Here is a 20,908-nt window from a genome sequence, read left to right as displayed (position 1 = left end):
TTTTTTGCCTTATTTTGTGCTTTGAAATACTTATTTTATCTAACATGTAAAATTTATTATACACAATGACGTAAGTCAACTTTATAATAGCACACTTGTGCCACAAGTGCACATTTGTTACCATGAAGAGTTATGGTAAGACTACAAATGGTAAAATCCAAAATTAAGTTTGCAATAATCACAGGTATGAGTATAGCACGGTGTCTTTATAGTACAAAAACTCATCTGAAACAAGCATAGAGAAAGAATAGTACGGACACAGGACATTCTGTACACTATTTAAAAAAATGAAAGTGGAATGACTTACCACTTCTTCATGAGTAGCACTTTCTACATTTATACCATTAACCTAAAAACAGATACAACGAGAAAATTATTTTTAATTTGTAATTTCCTAAAAAAATAAACTCAAAGGCATGGAAAACAAAAGTCTGTGGAAAAAAGTGAATGTTTACTGACCTGTATTATTGCATCTCCTATAAATAGCATTCCTGTTTGGTCAGCTGTGGGATTACAGAAGGAGTACATTTTAATTGAAAGTACTACTGAAAAATAACGCTATATTATCTTCCAGCAATTGTTTTAGCATGCTGTTTGTATCCTTCATTTGAAACTGATTTGGTTGTGAAAATACCAGTGGCATAGTAATCAGTATTCATCCTGTAAAGGTAATAGATTCCCACCAATTTTAAATAAATTGAGAGAGTTACTTTCCATGCACAAAGAACTTATTTAATATGGAATACAAATGTAACTGCTCACTAATGAAGGATTTCATTAAATTATGTGGAAAGTGTGATTCACACTTCTCATTATTCTTCCACAAAAGGGAAACAGGAATTTCTGAAGCTACTTTGCAATTCCTTTTCCCCCTGAACAAATTTACAGGGACTGCTATAATTAGAGAGGTTGTGCCTAGAATTTAATACAACTCTCTAACATGAAATTTGACTTGAGCTTCGATCCTGAGAATAGCAAAATACATTATTCCAGTCTGTAAGTTGCATGCTTCCTGACTTGGAGAGTTAATAGAAATAATGTAATGAAACTGTGAACAATCTTGAAGATATAAAAAATTGCATTTTTGAGGTATATTCACTAACTTTTTTCTTTATTTTCCAGTGGAATTTGAAGATGTTTATCTTGTGGGATTTATCACTAAATTCAAACTAAAGATTCTAAGAAGACTGATAAGATTAAATAAGTCATATTCTTCTTATATATTATCTTACAGGGTCACAGCTCTAGGCTTTGAAGAATGCAACAAGTATTAACAAAGACGGTCCTTTGAGAGATGTAAATAGGTGTAAAAAAGAAAGAAAAAACTGCTTGGAGTATTCTCACTATTTCTGCAAGACAGCTTTTGCCACTACAAATGTATCTTTGGTAGAAAATAGTTTTTTAAGTTGCATTTAGTCTTTCTAATATATTGTTAATTTTTCTTTTGTCAAATAAAAGATAACAATTCATTAGTCATACTTTTATGAGTACTCAGGAAAGATTTCACTATTTATTTTAAATAAAGTTGGGGTCTTTTTCTTAATAAATGCAAGATGTTTTGAAGGTCTTTACCTCACTTCTTATCCTGCTACATATTTAAAAATATGCACACAATTTGTAATAGCTAGCATAGATAAGAGACATCTATGCACAGAAAGGAAATTCAAAAACATCACAAAGCAATGTGAAGTAGCCTATCTTGGGTACACAAACTGCTACAGATGCTAAACATGAGCCTGGGCATCTCTATATCAAACATGTGTTCAAGGTGTCCGTAATACATACAACAAAAGTGAAAACCACATGAATCATTTTCTGCTGAATACTTCTCTTAGGGCCATTGGGCTTTTCTAAGAAAGGGGGAAAATACTTGAATTAGAGAGAGAAGGAAGAAGATGTCTTTGAAATGCCAGTCGTGGATAAGTACAAAAGCATAAAGTCAAAGGGTGCATGCCTTGCCCACTGTGACTGACTCAGAATTGAGTAGATAAATTCTGAGTATGTATTAGCAAGTGATGAGGCAGAATGGAGACAGATCAGGAATCAGGGCAGTTGGTGCTGAGGTGCTCCTTAGTCCCACACTGTGTGGGTTTCAGGGATTTTACTTCAATCAGTTAGACTGGTCTCCAAGCCTGGCTCCCAGGTGATGTGGAGGATGTTGTCCAAAGAAAACCATTGCACAAAAATTTGATTTCTGGGCCCCTAAGCAACCCATCCTATGGCACATCAGTGCTGCACAGTGATGCACTTCTGCTGCCAGTGACAGCTGCAGAAGGCCACAGATGCAGAAGCAAATCTTGTGTACAAGGAAGGCAACAGATCCTGCAGCTTGAATCAATGCAGAATCTGGACATCAATTGTATGTAACACAAGAGGAGTGGTTTCTCAACCTGCTTCAGATGACACCCCTAAAAAGCCAATCCTGGAGTATTATTATTCTGTCACTGTGTGGGTCACACTAGACCTGACACTCCAATTCGCTGCAGCAAGGCAGATTTCTTTGCTTATACTTCAACACATGCCAGTAAGTCAACCTGCAGGCCACAGATGTGTTGAGGATGGCAGATATGGGCAGTAGACAGAATTGTTTTCCTGAGACCTCATATTGTTGCCTCTTCTGGGAGGCCAAAGCAGCTCATGCCTCTGGAAAAATAAGTTTGAAACAGCAACACTGAAAAAAGAAGCTTAATAAAAGAAGGGTATGCATAAGTTTGGAAAGAATTTCTGTAAGAGGTGAAAACAGAAAAATGGGCTGATAAGAATAAAGGAAAGCAAGTGAAAGATGAGAACCTTATGGAAGAGCACGTCATGACGAATTGTAGGCATTAGGTACCACCATCCTTCTGGATGCCGAGCTATCCATGACCTGCATAATGACACAAGAGCAGCTTTGTAATCCTGCCTAAGTCTTCTGAGAAAGCTGTTTAGTTTTAACAAGACATTGTTACATAGAGTAATATTTATGTAAAATGGGAAAGGTAAAATTCCAGACAGAGATACAATTTTTGAGATAGAGCTAGTTAATAGCTCAAGGATTGAAGAGGAAAAGCACTGACATGAAATGGTATGAAATCTCAAGGAAGAAAACCAGGTCTTGAAGGATGGTAACTGAGCAGCACTGAAAACAAAACTGTTCCAGGGAACAATGGACAATGAACCCCTGACAGTTGACTACCAGGCCAAAAAGACTCAATTATTCCACAGGGAATATCCTCAGCTACCTACTGTGTGTGTCAGGCAATAAATTCTACAGCTTAAGAGCACAAAGCAATAACATCCTGCTTGCAGAGTCTCTACATGAAGCCAAAGCTGTCCACATAAATGAATGAAAGGAGCGTGTTATGTGCTTTATATAAAATACTCTATAATAGTCCCTTGAGTCTGAAAATATAAGTAAAAAATTTCTGCATCTCGCATGGACAGAATTCAGAAATAAGTAGCAATAATTAAGAAGTAAATCAATAGTTGTAACTTATTTATAGTTATATTTTGTTTAAAAAAAAATCTAGCCAAGCATAGCCAATATCCATTAAGAGTCAGTGAAAATCTATCTTAAAATGCAGAAATGTGGTATTTCAAGGAATATAGTAAGCAGTGTCAGAAGCTCTAGGTACTCTGTGGCTGTAATCAATCTAACCCCGATAATATTTCCAGAATTACTACAGATTTTTTTTCAGGTAAAAACAGTTGCATGTATTTAAAAGCTACTTAATCACTCGATGAATAAGTTGACAGTGGAATTTAGTGCAATGCAAAGGAGGATTAATCTCACTGCACAATTGCAATGTTCTAAGGCATAAAGCTAGCTCTAATAGACATGATTAAAGTCACATGTAAAAGGCTTTCTGAGTTGAATAACAAAGTTAGACTAGTTATAAATAGGGAAATAAATAACAATCAGGCATCTTTGATCTTTTCTCCCAAAATATGTAAATAAGTTTCCATTAAATTCTATCACAGTGTGGCAAAAGTTCTAAATCCTTTAAAGGTGATAACTGGAAAATAAACTTGGGGATTAAGGGGGGATGCCAGGAATATATGCTTTAAAGGAGTTACAAGAAAAGAAGAGATGTATTTCCTAAAATAGCCTAAAATGTCTTTAGTTGAGAAATGAGTAAGGAATAGATAAGAGCACTGAAAAGACTAAATGCAGAACTTTTCTGAAATTGCCAAAGGATGTTATTAAATTTCTCATATTATTCCATGTGACATTATCACCAAGCAGAAGGGTCACTGCATTTGCTCTCTCCATCAAACAGTATGCAGTATGATTCTTGACTGCTTCAGCCCCAAAATAATCTGAATGAGTTTTACTGATTTTAATTAGTATCTTTCGATGTAATGGAAAGATACTTGGCTATTGTTAGGAGAAGTCTGCTGTCTAGTTGCTTGCTTCTCTAGTTCCTGTAGCAAAGGACTGTGGTAAAAGCAAGCTCCAAATCCAACACCCAAAACATCATCCCTCTTCAGACAGACTTCAGAAAGTTCTCTCGTGAACAAATTATTTAAAGGAAAATATAGTCCCCTAATTTTTCTGCATGGAATAATTATCATTAATCTTTTTATTCAACCTTGCCTGTATCAGTAACAAATTCAAACAGTAACTTTAAGTTCTCTTTCATTAGAAATTTCTGCACTTCATAAGAGAAATAAATTGTCAAACAGGCAATTGGGAAAAAGAACTGAAACTGTGCATCCCAGTGGCATCCTAAGGCTACAGTTTATTTACTCAACTGCTTCCTGGAACAGGTGACAGCTAAGGGCCTCTCACTACAAGAATGAGATTGAAGTTCTGGAGTGTATCCAGAGAAGGGCAACAAAGATGGTGAAGGGTCTAGAGCATGAGTCTTATGTGGAGTATCTGAGGGAATTGCCCTCAATTAATCTGGAGAAAAGAAGGTTGAGGAGAGACCTTACTCTCTACACAACTACCTGAAAGAAGGGATTTAGGAAGGGGGGGATTGCTCTCTTCTCCCACATTACAAGCAATACAAGAAGATGAAATGGTCTCAAGTTGTGCCAGGGGAGGTTTAGATTGCATATTAGGAATTTTTTTTTCTTCCAGAGGGTCAAGCACTGGAACAGGTTGCCCAGGGAAGTGGTAGAGTCAGCAGCCCTGGAGGTATTTAAAAGATAATAAAAATTATATATTTTTTCATACCTTTCTCTGTTTAGCTTATCAATAACCATAATGTTATAAATCCTATGAAATTACAAATAGTGTTTTTCATGTTTTATATGTACCTTTTTGTTTCATAAACTACGAAACACTCCTTCCAATGATTATTTTCATCATAAATCTCTATAGAACTGAAATAGAATTTCCAGAAACACTTTGTATTTTTTCATAGCTGTTAAGCAAAATTAATTATCCTTCCATGAAAGTTGATTTTCTTTGCATTCATGAGGAAGACTTTGATCATTAATGACCTTCTGAATACAGTTTCTTTATGCACCTGACAGAAAAGCTTTAACCAGTGTCAGGAACCTAATACATGCATTTTTAAACACACACAGGTATGTATACATACAGAAGGCTTCACTTTGGAAAGTATGAAAGCAACTGTCTAAACCTAGAGATGAACAGATAATTTGCTATTTAGGTTTTTTAGCATGAAAACAAATTTAAAATTCAGCTCAAATGGGAATGCTTTAATTTTGTCTGTAAAAATGAGGTTTGGATTCATTAAGCTCTTAAATCTTGCAAAAAAAATTAACACAAATTCTACCACAAAATTTCTAAGTGAAACTTAGAAATATTTCATCCCAAATTTTCATCTGTCCAGGAATTACTTATCAGTAATTTTAGTGCATAAAAATATGCATTTCATTGTATCAATGAAAACATTACCATCCTAACACTATTTACTAGATCTGATTTTAAACATGCCTGTTCAGCTAAATAAAAACTTAAAACTTAACTTTGCATTTTTCTACCCAAAGAATTCTTTAGATATAGGTCAATAATTTAAGCATGCATTTAACACTCCTAATGAATGAATGAATGAATGAAAAGCCCATACTGTAACTTGTTCTAGAGCTTCAACTCATGTACTTATATGGTTCTTTTAAAATACAGGACTGCTAACTGGCATCACTGGACCTTTTAATTATGTTACTAATGACTGCACTGAATAACTTTCCTGAGTCAGGGTTCAAACTATCTTCTTTTTACTTGTTAAGTGATCTTTAATGGTTCCTTAGGATGCCTTCCTACTAGGAGGTACTGCCTTTGGCATCCTGCACAGTGCTGAGGAGGTAACAATGAAGAGAGAGATCCAAAATGCTAAGAATGTTCTTCTGTGCCTTCTGAAACTAACTTCAGAGATGTAGGTATAGGTTCAAAAGAGATAACAGTGATCAGATGCTATCTTCAGACACCATTATCTTTCCAGTAACAAAGAAAAATAACATTGGCAATTATGATCAAAAATTATAATAGAAATTATTATTTATCCTTAAAATATTGAGGAAATTTGTATGTGATGTTAGGAAACAGTGTACAAATAATTAATTCCATCTTATGTTCAAATGAGTTCCTTCTTCTGTTCAAAGACGGCCTTGTGTTCAGTTTTCACCTTCATTAGCATAGGGCAAGTTTTTGATCCATTTTGACTTCCTTATAAATGCAAATGTCTCCACTTGGTCTTAACTCAGCCTTAATCTTGACTGTCCTGGCTCAGTGGATTGGCCACCGACTTGTTCAGAGCAGGATTGGTTACCCTACTTGTACCATCCATATGGACTGGAGTCACAAATAAATACCTATGGGGGAAGTTCCACATATGCTGCCATGCTAAACTATCTTTGCTTGGCATGTAAACTTCAGTGGAACTGTTAAAAGCCCTCATCAAACTGACACCATGTCCACCAAACAGATGGCCCTGAATACGGGCAGCCAGGATGTGATATTTGGATACAGTTTGCAGAGGGCACAGTTTTAAGCCAAGGTTTCAGTGGCTGAATGTCCTGATTTTGTTCCAATCCCACCAGGTTATACAGAATCCCCAGCAGGAAATGGACTAAACACAAACCAGAAGATTTTTCAGTGCATCAGAATATGAGTTATAAGCCACCATTTATCACAGAGGGTGGGAAAACACTTTCAAATTAAGGCTTTAACAAATTTTGGCTCTCAAGAGAGAATATTTTTTGAAACTGGCAAAATGCAAACTATCCCTATTTAATCATATTTTATTTAATTTTATTTTACTATTTTCATCATGGCTCAGTGAGCCAAAACCACTATTCTGTTTCATTGTGGCTACCTGTCTGACTCCATGTTACATGAGAGATGAGGAGAGAGATGAGCACAGCAGTAGCCAGATTGTTATAGATACTCTCATAAATACAGAAAGCTGCATTAAGGAAACAAAATATAGTTGCTAACTTGATGTTAATTTTGAAACCCAACACAGAAATTTGATTGCTCTACGTTTATACCAATTACCAATACTACATGAAGTCACCTGAATGTTTTATGAGGTTCAATTATGAAGTCCATTTGCTTTTACAGTCTCCATCTTTTAGATCCTGTAAATTCATAGTCTAGTAATTAAAAATGCAAATAACAGATAACAGAAAGATGTGAACATATGATAGCTCATACCTTTTACCCATATATTGTACCTAGGGATTCTTTGAAGTATATTCAATGGATGTGACAAAATTTCTTATGGATTCACTGGCTGATCTGATACCTTTCAAAATTATGATGTAGTATTATTTCAAAATATATATATTCAGTTTGCAGTAATTTGTCTGTGAACAAGACTCTATATCTGTAAACTTACTGTAGCCTTTATCATAAACAAATTTTAATACTAATTATAACGCATAAAATAATGCACACCTAAAAGCTATTAGCAAACCAAATATTGTACAATGATTCGTTCTTTCTTAAGCCACTTTCAAAGGGAAAATCCAAATAAAGGAATATTGCATTAAATCACATTAAGAAAACAGAGAAACCAGGATTCAGTCTTCTAAAACCTCACTGAGAGGCTGCAACATCAGCAGTATTTTTCATAGTCTGGGTAATTAATTACTAATAATTACTTAATCAGTAATTAATTACTGATTAAGTAATTATTAGTAAGTATTAATTTATTAGTAATTTTGTTAATATGCTGAGTCAACTGGATGATTTGATACATTTGCAGGAGAAAAAAAATCCTTGCTTTGGAAGTGAAATAATTATCTATGTAATTAAAGTGACTCTGCAGCTAATTATATCACTTTACAGTTTAAATTTTTAATGTGTTTGCATTTATTTGTTCTCATGCTGTCTGACATAGGAATATTGTCCCTCCAAAATCAACAAAAGTTGTGGTGATGTGAAAAAAAATAACCTTTATTAGACCAGATGACAGAATCCACAGAAAAATTTAATAGGCCTAAACCCAGTGAGTCACTGGCATTAGCAAAACCTGCTCTTACCTAATACTGTCGAGGAGGGCATGTGCTCATGAAAAACTTAGGACATTCTTTAACGTGATTTGTGATGCCTTGTACCTTAGCCTCCAGCACTGAATACTTAATCTTGTCTTCCAGAAATGTAAAGCTACACTGGAGGTGTTCATCACAGGAGTTTTTGTGCATTTCAGTGAGCTTGTTCATGAAAATCTTACTGAGCAGAGCGATCTAGGAAAATGTAATTTCTCAAATTATGTGCAAATGCCTTCAGCTGCTTCTTAGGTCAATACCAACAAAATACCTTCTCCTGTATTTGAAAAATGTGGAGTATACAAAGATAGCTGACTAATTGCATTATTTAGGACAGCACAAAGGTGGTACATATATAAAAAGAAAGTTTTATGCTATTGTACTTCTAGCTTTGGAACTAGAAAATAGAACTATATCCAAAGTAATGTTGAAAATACGATTTTGCAGTGTTGTCATGTAAAAGGCATTAAATTTCACAAACACTATTGTGAGCTATCAGATATTTTAGGAAATCAGTAATGTAATCAGTAAGGAGTAGTTTCCTCACATAAATTCATGTATTTTTCTTGAAGACCCAAAATAGTAAAACCCATCATGGTAACATGCCTGATACAAACCTCTTTTTTCTCAAATAACTGAGTAAATTTTCAAACGTTACTGCATGAAACAAGTTTTTGATTTTTAAATTCAGTATATTTGCTTGAAACAGCAACTAATCTCACTGCTTAATTCCATGCCACCTTTGAAGCTTGCTTTTCATTATCATTATTAGTACTTTGCATAATGAAAATCCATTGGTAATTTATTAATATTATGAACACAGAGATGTTCGGTACAAAATTTTGTTTTATTTTAACAAATAAAATTAAACAAATAAAATTCTCTTTTTGAGAATCTTCTTTGAGAATCTTTGAGAATCTCCTCTCTACTCCATGCTTAACATTTCCTCTCATTATAGCCAACATGAATTTTTTTCCAGACATACTTTAAAAAATAAAAGTGTACATATGTGTGCATTTATATATATATGTGGAAAAAAGAATCCACATGTTATTTTCCCTTAAATAATATGATCAGATTATTTCCTCTTACATTAAAGCTCTAGAATCTTAAAATAGACAAATTCACTCACAGTCATCTGTGAGAAAATCCAAACATATTCTCTTCATTACTATTATTTACCAATTAAATATAATATTATCAAAATAATGCTGTGAATAGCCTTTGTTATTATAGTTTTCCTGTGTGAATACTATCAACACCAAACAATCAAACCAAAAAAAAGGAAACCACATCATTTTCTCTTGGACATATCATAACTCGAAGGGGTCTTCAGGAAGCAAAGTGCCACAAAAAAATTCATATCATACCTCTAATTTGGAGCATCTGCACAACTAAATGAACTGCAGAATCAATCAGCCTGGAAGGAACCTCAGGAGTTCACCTGACCTGATCTCAACACACACTGAAGTCAGGGCTGAGATTCTCTTTTTTATGCTAGCGACACAATTGATGCTATACAGACTTTTCATACATTGCCTGGTGTATCAGTGTCTTTGTGCCATTCACTGCTTCAGCCAGGAACACTGATGTGGGCTTACTGTGACAGCATTGCCTCTGGTTATAGCCACTACTCACTTTGGAGCTTCCTTGCACAAAAAGTCACATGATCTTAAAAGCAGCATCTTCTGAGGAGAGATTTTCAAATTTCAGGTAAACAGCTGACCTCATTAAATTGTTGCTGCACTTGTTACCCTACATATAAATAGAGCTCATTAAAAGCTACCTGCAAAGTACAAAACTCTGTATATATAGTGTTTTACACACAAACTCTGTACTAAGCTTGATTAAAAAGTACTGCATCAGTACAACACTGCCTCAGAGGGCAGGAGATACCTCCCTTTGCTGGCAATTAAGTTCCCAAATTACTTTCCTTCGACCCAAACGCTTGTATTAAGTTTATTATTATTATGTATTTATTTTTTGTATGGATTATCATGCTGTGTATTCAAGAAGTCTATTATTTTTTCATGTATAATAACAAAATTGACAAAAAAAACACATTCTCTTCCTCACTGCAGAAACAGTATGATAAAAAGAACTGTCATACTGAAATATATATAAGTACTGTGATGTGAATAATGCTTCAAGGAAAATTAAAGCAGTCTTTCCAACAGGATACTGATGGAAAACATACATAGCCTATCCCTTTAATATTAACTGGATGTCAGCTGAAAATGGGTTACCAAGTTTGGGTATTACATTTCAAACCAAGTGAGAACCCAAAGAAGAAAATGCAAAGGAAGAAAATAATGCACAGTTTTCCTTTTACAGGCAACTTGAAATATTTTTTTTTTACACCACCACTGTCTTACTGCAGTGAAAATTACTTAGCAGTAAGATTTCAAGTACAGATCCTAAAGACTTGGAAAGATTATGCATTTTCAATTCAACAGAAAGGCATATGGACCATTTGGACACGGATGGAAAGGCTTAAAGATAGTGTGAGGCTGAAAGACTGTGCCATAAATATATTTCAATTCTTAGTTTAGGGAACACTTGATATTTTTAAAATATTCATCTGTACCACAGTTCTATATTAATAAATAACATAAATATAAGTTACCTGCTTGGTCCTTAAATATTTTTGATACGACGACAGGTACTTTGTGCTCAGCACCACCCTGTAAAAGATGTGTATTTATCATGAGATCTCAAAGTTGAAGTGAAGTAGTCATACTGAAAATCCAAAGAAGAGATGAGAGTTAACCATACCTTTATGCTTAAGCCCAAGCCACCAACTGGTTGTCGACGAAGTGTAACAGTTCTGTGCTTTAAAAAATTGTAGAAAAAATAAATTTAGGTGAAAAACACAACACCTAAGCATAGAATTTTACTTTTTAAAAAAACAATTCTCAAAGACAACCTAGAAACTGAATGATCAAGGTCAGTTCTGCAGATCATTCAACACTGACTTATAGGCACTTACTTATTTTCTTACCATAGAAAGTAGAACCCATGTGTGAACTGTGCATGTAGACTTTTAATATATTTTGCTTTCCCTCATGTGATACCCTTATTAAACAGAAATTTTTCCTTTTTTTTCCTTTGAAAATAGTTTATATTTATGACATATATATATGTCCAGGGGTAATGGATGCAAGCTGGAGCACTGAAGGTTCTGTGTAAATATAAGGAAAAGCTTTTTCACTGTGAGGGTGACAGAGCACTGGCACAGGCTGCCCAGTGAAGTTATGGAGTCTCCTTCTCTGGAGACATTCAGAACCCAGCTGGACAAGTTCCTCTGGTACCTACACTACGTGGTCCTGGTCTGGCACAGGGGTTGGACTCAATGATCTCTCAAGATCCCTTCCAACCTCTAATACTCTGTGATTTTTGTGATATATATATATATTTACATTCTTATACATTATCATACATTCAACTACAACAAACATTTTTTATAGTTGAAAGATATATTTCAAATAATAATACTGCCATATAGTTTCATCTGTAGCTCTACGAAGCAATCTATTTACATATCTTGTAATTTTACTGATATTTCATAGTTCATAGCATTGCTTATAACAGAGCTTCAAATATTCCTTTTAAAGAAACCAGCTCAAGCAACAAGAGAAAAGCACTACACCCAGCAAAAGGTGGTCTTGCAAAAACACTAAACATATATGCTGAGAAAAATCTTTGTTCCTGCACAAAGCCGCGGCCCAAGTCACCAGTGTAATCCTGCATCATCAAGAGAGGAGAGACTATAAATTATTTCATAGAAGGGAGAGTGTATTGGGTAGGAAGACACATTAAAGATCATCTAAATCCAATCCTCCTGTATGGGCAGGGACACCTCCCCCTAGACCAAGTTTTTATTTCCATATCTGGCAGTAATCTACACACTTTAAACAACACAGCTGGTTCTGACAGGCTCATTTTGAAAATGAGGTAAATAAAATGATCTAGCAAGCAAGAGCCACAGAAACATGAAAGAACAAGAGATTTCTGTAGTAGCAAAACAGATGCCAGGAATTAAATATATAAGGCTTTTTTAGAGAAGTTTTCAAGGATGATGAAGCACAATTTTAAAGCATCCTTGGCAGAAGATGACTAAATCTGACAGAGAGATACAGTGAATTTTCAATGACTTTACATGAAAACCAGACAGATTCAGACTACAGACATAGGCCAAGATTTTAAATTTCTCCAGTATGATACACTGCAACTGGATTTTTAAATTACATTTTTAAGTAGTAATATGGCCTGAAGGCCTTACAGTGTACAGATATTTCTATTTTATCTTTATTTATGACATGATTTGCCATATTAATTATTATTTAAGTGCATTAAAAAGTAATTACTTTTGTTTCACAGCCTGCCACAAGTATTCTCATTCTACAGAGATAGAACAGAGGCACACAAAGGTTGAGGAACAATGAATTCTGGTTCACCCGATCTCTACCTGCTCAAAGTATGTTGACCAGCTTCAGACTTTGAACATTCAGCATTTAAGTACATAATTATACATTAGAAGGTGAGATACACCTAATGCCTTATCAGCAGTGTTAATTTAGTATTAGTTTATAAACATGACACATCTAGGATAACATTGCACCTCTGCTTTAGAGAGAGAATCATTCATCACCAGATTCTTTTTTTCCTGTAACTCCTGTATCTTTCAACATAAAAGACAACAGAAAGCCAAGATTCAAGTGACAATAGCTTGTATATTTTTAAACTTCTAATATTTGACTTTTCCAATTTATTTCAGAGGAAAAAAATTATGGGGAAAAAGCAAAAAAATTCACTTAGTTTACTATAAGCTAGATTTTTTCCATTTTCTTCTTTCATTTGGACCCTTGAATTCATAATGTAGATGCTCACTAATAGAATCCATAGATTGAGTGTATCATCAGCAAGTTCATTGATGATACAAAACTGGGAGGGGTGTTTGACACACCAGAGGGCTGTGCTGCTATACAGCATGACCTGGACAGGTTGGAGAGCTGGGCAGAAAGAAACTAAATGAAGTTCAACAAGGGCAAGTGTAGGGTACTCTATCTGGAGAGGAACTACCTCATGGACCAGTCCAGGCTAGGGGCTGACCTGTTGGAAAGCAAAAGACCAGTTTGGGGAAAAAGACCTGGGAGTCCTGGTGGACAACAGGCTCATCATGAGCCAACAATGTGCCCTGGCAGCCAAGAGGGCCAATGCCATCTGGGGTTGCATAAGGAAGAGCACAGACAACAGGTTGAGAGAGGTTATCCTTCCCCTCTACTCTGGTGAGGTCCCACCTGAAGTATTGTGGGCAGCTCTGGGCTTCCCAGTTCAAGAAGAACAAAGAACTACTGGAGAAAGTCCAGCACAGGGCCACTAAGATGATTAAAGGACTGGAGCACCTGTCGTATGAAGAAAGGCTAAGAGAATTTGAGTTGTTAGCTTTAACTTTATAAATATCTATCCAAAGGATGGATGTCAGGAGGATGGGTCCAGACTCTTCTCTGTGGTGTCCAATGACAGAACAAAGGGTAATGGACACAAACTGGCACAAGAGATTTAAATTAGATACGGGAAAACACTTCATTCTAAGGGTAACACAAAACTGGAATATATTGTTCTGGGAGGTTGTGGAGTCTCCCTCCCTGGAGACATTCAAGACCTGCCTGAATGTATTCCTCTCAAACCAGCTCTAGGAGATCCTGCTCTAGCAGGAAGGTTGGACTAGATGATCCTCAGAGGTCCTTCCAGCCTCTTACCCTTCTGTGATTCCCTTTGAACAACAAACTTTAAGCCAGAAAAGACCACTTAAATTTTCACTTCTGTAATGTTGGAGTAAAATTTTTGTCATGTTCTGACACAGGAAACCACTGGAGCATGAAGGCATTGACTGACGTCTACAGCTGGATTTCAGAGAGAAGCCTCCTTATTGTGCAAGACCAAGATTTAGAGCCACAGAGGCTGATGGCTAAAAGACTGATTTCAAAGAAATTTTTAGGAATGAAATTTGCACAGCTGCAAAAGTGGAAGGATAGAATTTAAACTTTGAATTAGAAGCAGTATTTATGTGTGACCAATCTGTCTTTCTCTAAGTCACTATCACTCTCGTGGAATAATATTTACTCTGCAGGAGGGCCAGAATAACGTTCTCCACAGGTTTATTTCAGAACAGTATCATGTTCTGTGTACTGGAGCAAACAACTGCACTGCTAAAGATACTTACAAGTAAAAAGGATTTTGTCACAACTTAGGATGATGATAGTTCACAAACGAAAGCAGTGCAAGTAATAGATTTTTAAATTCAGCCTGTTTCTTTTGCTTATGTGTAGTTACCAAACACGTAATGAAATCCAGGGAAAGCCAATTCCAGAAGAGCTCTGGTCTGTAGGAGCATACATAACTGCACAGATAGGGGGAAGAAGGCTTTAAAGGTCTCAGTCCTCAATTTTTAAATATAGACCACTGAGGTAGAAACTTTCAAGAACTCTAAGAATGATGCCAGGCTGGAATATATTGAAAAACAGATAAAATATAAATTCTACAACATGTAAGACACAGACATCATACAAAAGAACACCACACAAACAGCTGTATAAGCAAGAGACTGCTTGGTAAAATGGGTGTCATGCCACTGATAACAGCTACTAACAGTGATGTAGCTGAAAAAAAATGCTGCAGCTGCAGCAGGTTTCTAAAATCCATCTTAAAGTATTGTTCATTTTGCAAACATATGGTCAAATACTCATCTTTAAGTGAGACTTAGCTCTTAATACAGAAAAATTTCTAGATTCTTTTAAAACACAATGACTCAGAGAAGTTTATCTCTGCAAAGGTCTTTTATGTCTTGGTATTCATTCATTATGAAGAGACATAACTGGAGCCTAATGGGTAACACAAGAAGGTAATTACAGTCTAATTTTTTGCATTAATTTTAGTAAGATTTTTTACCCATCTGTCAATGCCTACTCATTATTTCATTACTATCAGGTTTTTAAGACTAAGTACTGGCATTTATGGTAATGGATCTTTCTTTAAGAAAAATATTTGATATACTTATATGCATCTTAATGAACAATGTACTAAAAGGGTTTCAGAAGGAGATTATTGAAGCACTCAACACTCATTGATACAAAGGGGTATATTTGGAAAAAGACTCTATATGCATGATATTTCGCTTTTCTCTACGAGTCCACATAAAAATATTAAGCAATGCATATATAATTCCAAACATTAAACTGATGTACATGCTGGAGCACTTGAAGTAGATCATCTTCTCCCAATTTTATTGAAACTACTATAAGAAACAAGCTCATTTGCAATGGCCAAGATAGGCTGGAAGACAGAGATCACCAATGCTTGGATTTATTTTTATTCTTTTCCTTCTGACTTAATCAGTAAGACCCCTGCACTGATTCTAGCAGGGTCCTCCAGGGCTGCCTTGCCCCCTGCTATGGGGCATGGAGGTCATGTGGGGAACCACTACTCAGGCTTCTCTCTTGGGTGGGAATCTCTCCCACCATGGGACTTGGATACTACATGACTAAATGTGCCTGGTACCCGAGCCCATCTACTCCCCACACTCAAATCACACCAGACAACTACCATAACAAGTAACAGAGTGTTCCTAAAGCAAGGAAAGTGGCTTCAGAAAGTAGCTTAAGAAAGACAGAAAAATGTGAGTGAAGAATTCATTGCTGCATTGCTCAAAGTATCATAGAATCATTGAATGGTTAGAGTTGGAAGAGATTTTGAAGTCCATCTAGTTCCAACCCCCCTGCATGGGCAAGGACACTAGACCAGGTTTCTCAAGACCCCATCCAACCTGGCCTTGGACACTTCCAGAGAGAGGACAGACACAACTTTCTTGGGCAACCTATTCCAGTGTCTCACCACTCTCAAATACATTTCTCATTTATTCCAACGAGTAATCTCAAAAGGTCTACCTACTTGTTGAAAATAAGATGTCAAATTTACTATAGGTAGAGCATGGCAGGTTGACAAGAGAAAATAAAAGCCAGTGTTAGGCAATTGCAGTAATAACAGCAGAGGTTGGCACCCAGGCCCTTGGGGAAAGGAAAAAGCAAAAGAAGAAAGTGCAATATGAAGAGTTAAAAGAGAAACCTGCAACCTGTCCTGCCTGGATTTAAGGGCAGAAACAGTCTGATAGCAGGAGGGGTAAAAATATAGATATTAACACACCAGACATATCTTTTCTTCAGCAACTCTTGAAGCTACAACAAGGAAGTTAGGATATAAGAAATCATTGAAGAAACAGATGATATGAGAACATGAGAACCAGTAAACTGTATCATAAATGGCAGACATCTTGCTGGTTGTCACAAATCTGAAAGAAACCAAAAGAGGATGCAGTGGAGAACAAGTTTATGTGAAATACCTCAGGAAGTTCTCTCCTCAAGATGGGGAGTTCCCATGATAAGCTCATACCCTGAATCTCTCCAGCCCCAGAGCTTGCTTTGCAAATTGTTCAGCAAGTGTTTAACTCTCCACCAAGTACCAGGATTTCTACTTCTGCTCACACAACTCTCACTCCTCACCAACTGGAAGCATACTACAGTGTCATATACCTTTTGCCAGCTCTCTGCCTAAAAATATGGATTTTAAACTACAGTAGGGGCTGCTTTTACCAGAAGTGTTACCAGATGGAATTCTGAGAAAACACCATAGCAAAGGGAAAGTGTGCACACAGACAATCTAATCAGAGATGGTGCTGGATTGTGATTAATCACTGAGTCTAACAACATAGGCATCTACATGGTAAGGCCAGAACCATGGTGCCTTATGCCAGTATGTATCATGCAGCCCATCAGAGGAACTGCAGTGCCATTACCTAAAACCAGGACACAGAGATTCCTTTTTCCAGTATGTGTCAACCCAGGGTCACAGAACACTTAACTAGAAGACAGAAACCACTGAGTTTTGATCCTTTCCTTACTCACTGTTGTGTACCACAGCACTTAAAAAAAACAAAAACAAAAACAAAAAACAACTGCATAAATACAAATTTTAAGAAATGAGCAGAGCATGAAGAAAAAGTAAATGTCACAGAATCAGCCACTTCAGTCAGTCTGAGTGTGTTATACCTATGTATTTCCACAGCTCATCAATACTACCTTCTCCAGCATTGTAAACATCAGCCATCTTTCTTTTCCTATTAAAAATAAGTTGATTTCAAGTAAAAAGGCACCTTATAACAACAAATTAGAGCTAAATCCTGCCAAAACACAGCTTTTCTTTGAGTAATTTCATTTGCTTCCACTTTGTGCAACATTTCACATCTTGGATAGTGTGAAGGCAGAGATGAACAGGAGAGGCTGCAACCATCAATATCCCTCTTAACTGATCAAGATTTCAAAAGGCCACAAAGGTTCTTACAGTATATACAGCTGCAATTTGACAATCCTGATGATCTGTCATGGCTCCATGTATAATAGATTAATTACAATTTTAATAAAGGACACAAGTTTGTAATTATGCCCTGTTTACCATGCAGTAACATTAATGTTTTGCTGCCTTTCTTTTGTAACATGTTGGTATGACTGCTTACCCTCAGCTGGACTCATCCCATGTCTTAGGGAGACATTATTTTCCAGGGATATCCATACTGTCCTTTGCATTCTTCTATTTATTAGCCTTTTTACTTAAGCTAATTATGCTTTTTACCTTTATTATTTAAAGCTTTTTTTTGCCATATTAATACTCATATTTATTCTTTACTTTGTCATGCAAACTTTTAACTGTTCTCATAGTGACAGCAACACAAGCTTATGATCTTTCATAATAAAGATCCTAAAGAATTACTTGATAGCTATCTTCTAAATATCTAGGTCATTTTTCCAGTGGATGGAAAACAAATAAATAGTTAAATAATGTGTTTTCTCCATACAAGTGATCTTAATTTCAAAGTGAAGAGTCTTTCTTCAATCACCCACTTGAAACTTCCAAAGAGATAGAAAATGTTGCATAATAGCTTTATTAAAAGCAAATTTGAACTGAAAAAACCCAACATAGCAGCAATGGTAACAGGCACTGAACAAAAAGTAGTAATTATCTAGGTAGGAAACTTCTTGGGTTAAAAAAAAAAAAAAAAATGTAAGACTTCAACACTGACCTTTCCCTAGAGGTTTGCTACAATAACATTCTTCTTTGTCCTTATTACCATCTAAGTTATAAAGAAAAAGTCATAGCAGTCTCATCAGGGATTTAAATAGTGCTTTCAGCACTGTTTCTATTTTTTGAATCAACAAAACAACTAATATTACTACGTTTATTTCCTGTTCATCTGCTTGCCTCATTCTGATGAAGTCCAGCTAAGACACAGCTATTGAAGCCAGACAATCAGATCCTCAGGATGCAAAGGTTTTTGTTATTCTAATTCTTTTAGACTCACATAAACCTTTGGAGAGTCTTCTTTGAGATGCCAGGAGCCTGCATTAGGAGCCTATTAGTCCAACCACTGGCCAAGCCAGAGACAATTCAGCTCTGTGAGAAGAACTGATTTTGATAAAACGCCAGATACATTTCTTTTTCTTTAGGGGAAGAATTAGCAGTAAAAAACGATACAGAAATATAATACAAAGTGAAAGATAAAAACTTGCTTGTGGAAAGAGAAGCATAAAACTGTGGGCTGACAACAGCTGGATGTTAGGCATGTAGGAGGAAGAAAAGCAAAGAATATTAAGGGAGTGAGGCGCTGTAAGAAATTAATTTTAGCATGTAGAATGACAAAAAGTTAAAGCAAAATCATACATCAAGGAAGCATAAAGTAAAAAATGAATGCTTCCCTGTTTCCTTCAAACAAAAAATTATTCCTGTCGGACATACAACTTACTCCCTTCTCTGACCATTGTTAAACTTTAAATTTGGAGTAGAGGGGAAATCTGTTTAAAATACTCACAAGTTAGTAAACCTCATCTATTTATTTTCAATACATCATTTCTGTCAATACCTTTGTGCTTGGCTTCTATGAGCACACACTGATTCTGTCACATCCAGAAATTCTCCTTTTTTCTATGACTCTGAACACCCCAGACATAATACTACATCACAATGACTCACTTAGAATGTTTGGATTTGCCACATCTGAAATGTTGAAAAATATCTTGGTGGAAAGATTCCATGTTTAATCACATAAATATAAAATTTGGTATTATCTAATTATATATTAAATTTTTTTTACAAATGTAATAGTACAAAACAAAACACTGAAAATGCTGTTTCCGACAATGGTTCCACTTCCAGAATTATTTTACTATTTCATTATATTATTAAATATATTATTAATAAATTTATTAAGTAAATATTATTGAATATTATAAATAATTATATTATTTATTTTGAATTTCACAAATCATGCTCTTCTCTCTCTTTACTCCACCTCTAAGTTCAAGGTAGCAAGAACTAGAGAAATGGGAGGAACTGCCCTTAAATTATAGAAAGCCACCTCTACGATTTCTCAAAGGTGAACCTTTCTGAGTGTTTAAAAGTAGCACATAAATGAACAGCAGATGCCAAAATATGAAACTGGATCATGGCAGTAAAAGGTATTTTATAGAAAGAGCCCTTTATCCAAGGGAATAATCTCTATCTCCTAATGTCCAACCCACAACAATCCCTGCTGTCTTGGCCAGTCTTCATTGTAGCATTCAGGACTGCATGGGACCAGCAGAGCTCATTACACATGGCTGCAGATCCTGTCCTCATATACCTCAGGATCAAAAACCCTGACAGCAAAAGGGAGGCTGGAAGCAAATGCATCCCATGAATGCTGTCCCTCAACACTGCCTGGAGAACAAAGTGTTACCACAAGTAGACACAGAATTTTCTTTTGCAGTATTTTTTCACCCAAGAAAAGAAGTTACTTTAAAAACATTTTTTTTCCTCTCCCATGTGTTTGAGGTGACTACAGAAAGTAAAGGAGTTATTTATACTTATGTTGCACATGAACTAGTTTGATGATTGGACATGTGTAAAATAAAGATTAACTACAAATACCTGAAAAATAAAAAAGAATAGAAAGAAGGAGTATAAATCAGTAATGTGATTGTTTATGACAGCTACAGAATTGTCTTTCAGGTTACAATTTTCTATTAATATTTGAAACCATATAGCACAAGTATGAAAAATATTTTCTTGAACCACTTGAAAAAGAAAGCATTTATGTCTTTGGAATTCATCTTACGTAGCTGTTAGTGCCAAACTTTAGAATTACCAAAAATAGTGCTAGAGAACTGTAAGATGTTTTAGCCTGCATTTAAATCGTAGTTTTGAGTTCCTATATACTAGCAATTTATTATTTAAAAAGACAGTGTTCATCCTCCTGGTACACTCAATAGGTCTTTATATTAAGTCCTAGTGTTCCAAAAGTTTTTATTTGGTTTGAAGCATGATATAGGAAAAAGCGAACATTGCCATGAAGCAATTAGACCATTTTTCTCATTAG

At 35.6% G+C, this 20,908-nt stretch overlaps 1 protein-coding gene across 1 annotated transcript in view; it reads right to left on the bottom strand.

Annotated features, from left to right (window-relative positions):
* SNTG2 (syntrophin gamma 2) overlaps positions 1 to 20,908 on the bottom strand; it is a 139,649-nt gene that overhangs the window by 111,710 nt on the left and 7,031 nt on the right. Inside the window, 4 exon segments of the mRNA XM_030447919.1 lie at positions 308 to 349; positions 460 to 503; positions 11,072 to 11,129; positions 11,221 to 11,277. Coding sequence (XP_030303779.1) covers positions 308 to 349; positions 460 to 503; positions 11,072 to 11,129; positions 11,221 to 11,277 — 201 coding nt within the window.

This window comes from Calypte anna, chromosome 3 (assembly GCF_003957555.1).
Source record: "Calypte anna isolate BGI_N300 chromosome 3, bCalAnn1_v1.p, whole genome shotgun sequence".
In the NCBI taxonomy this organism is placed as follows: domain Eukaryota; kingdom Metazoa; phylum Chordata; class Aves; order Apodiformes; family Trochilidae; genus Calypte; species Calypte anna.
This window is presented reverse-complemented; position numbering and strand designations above follow the sequence as displayed.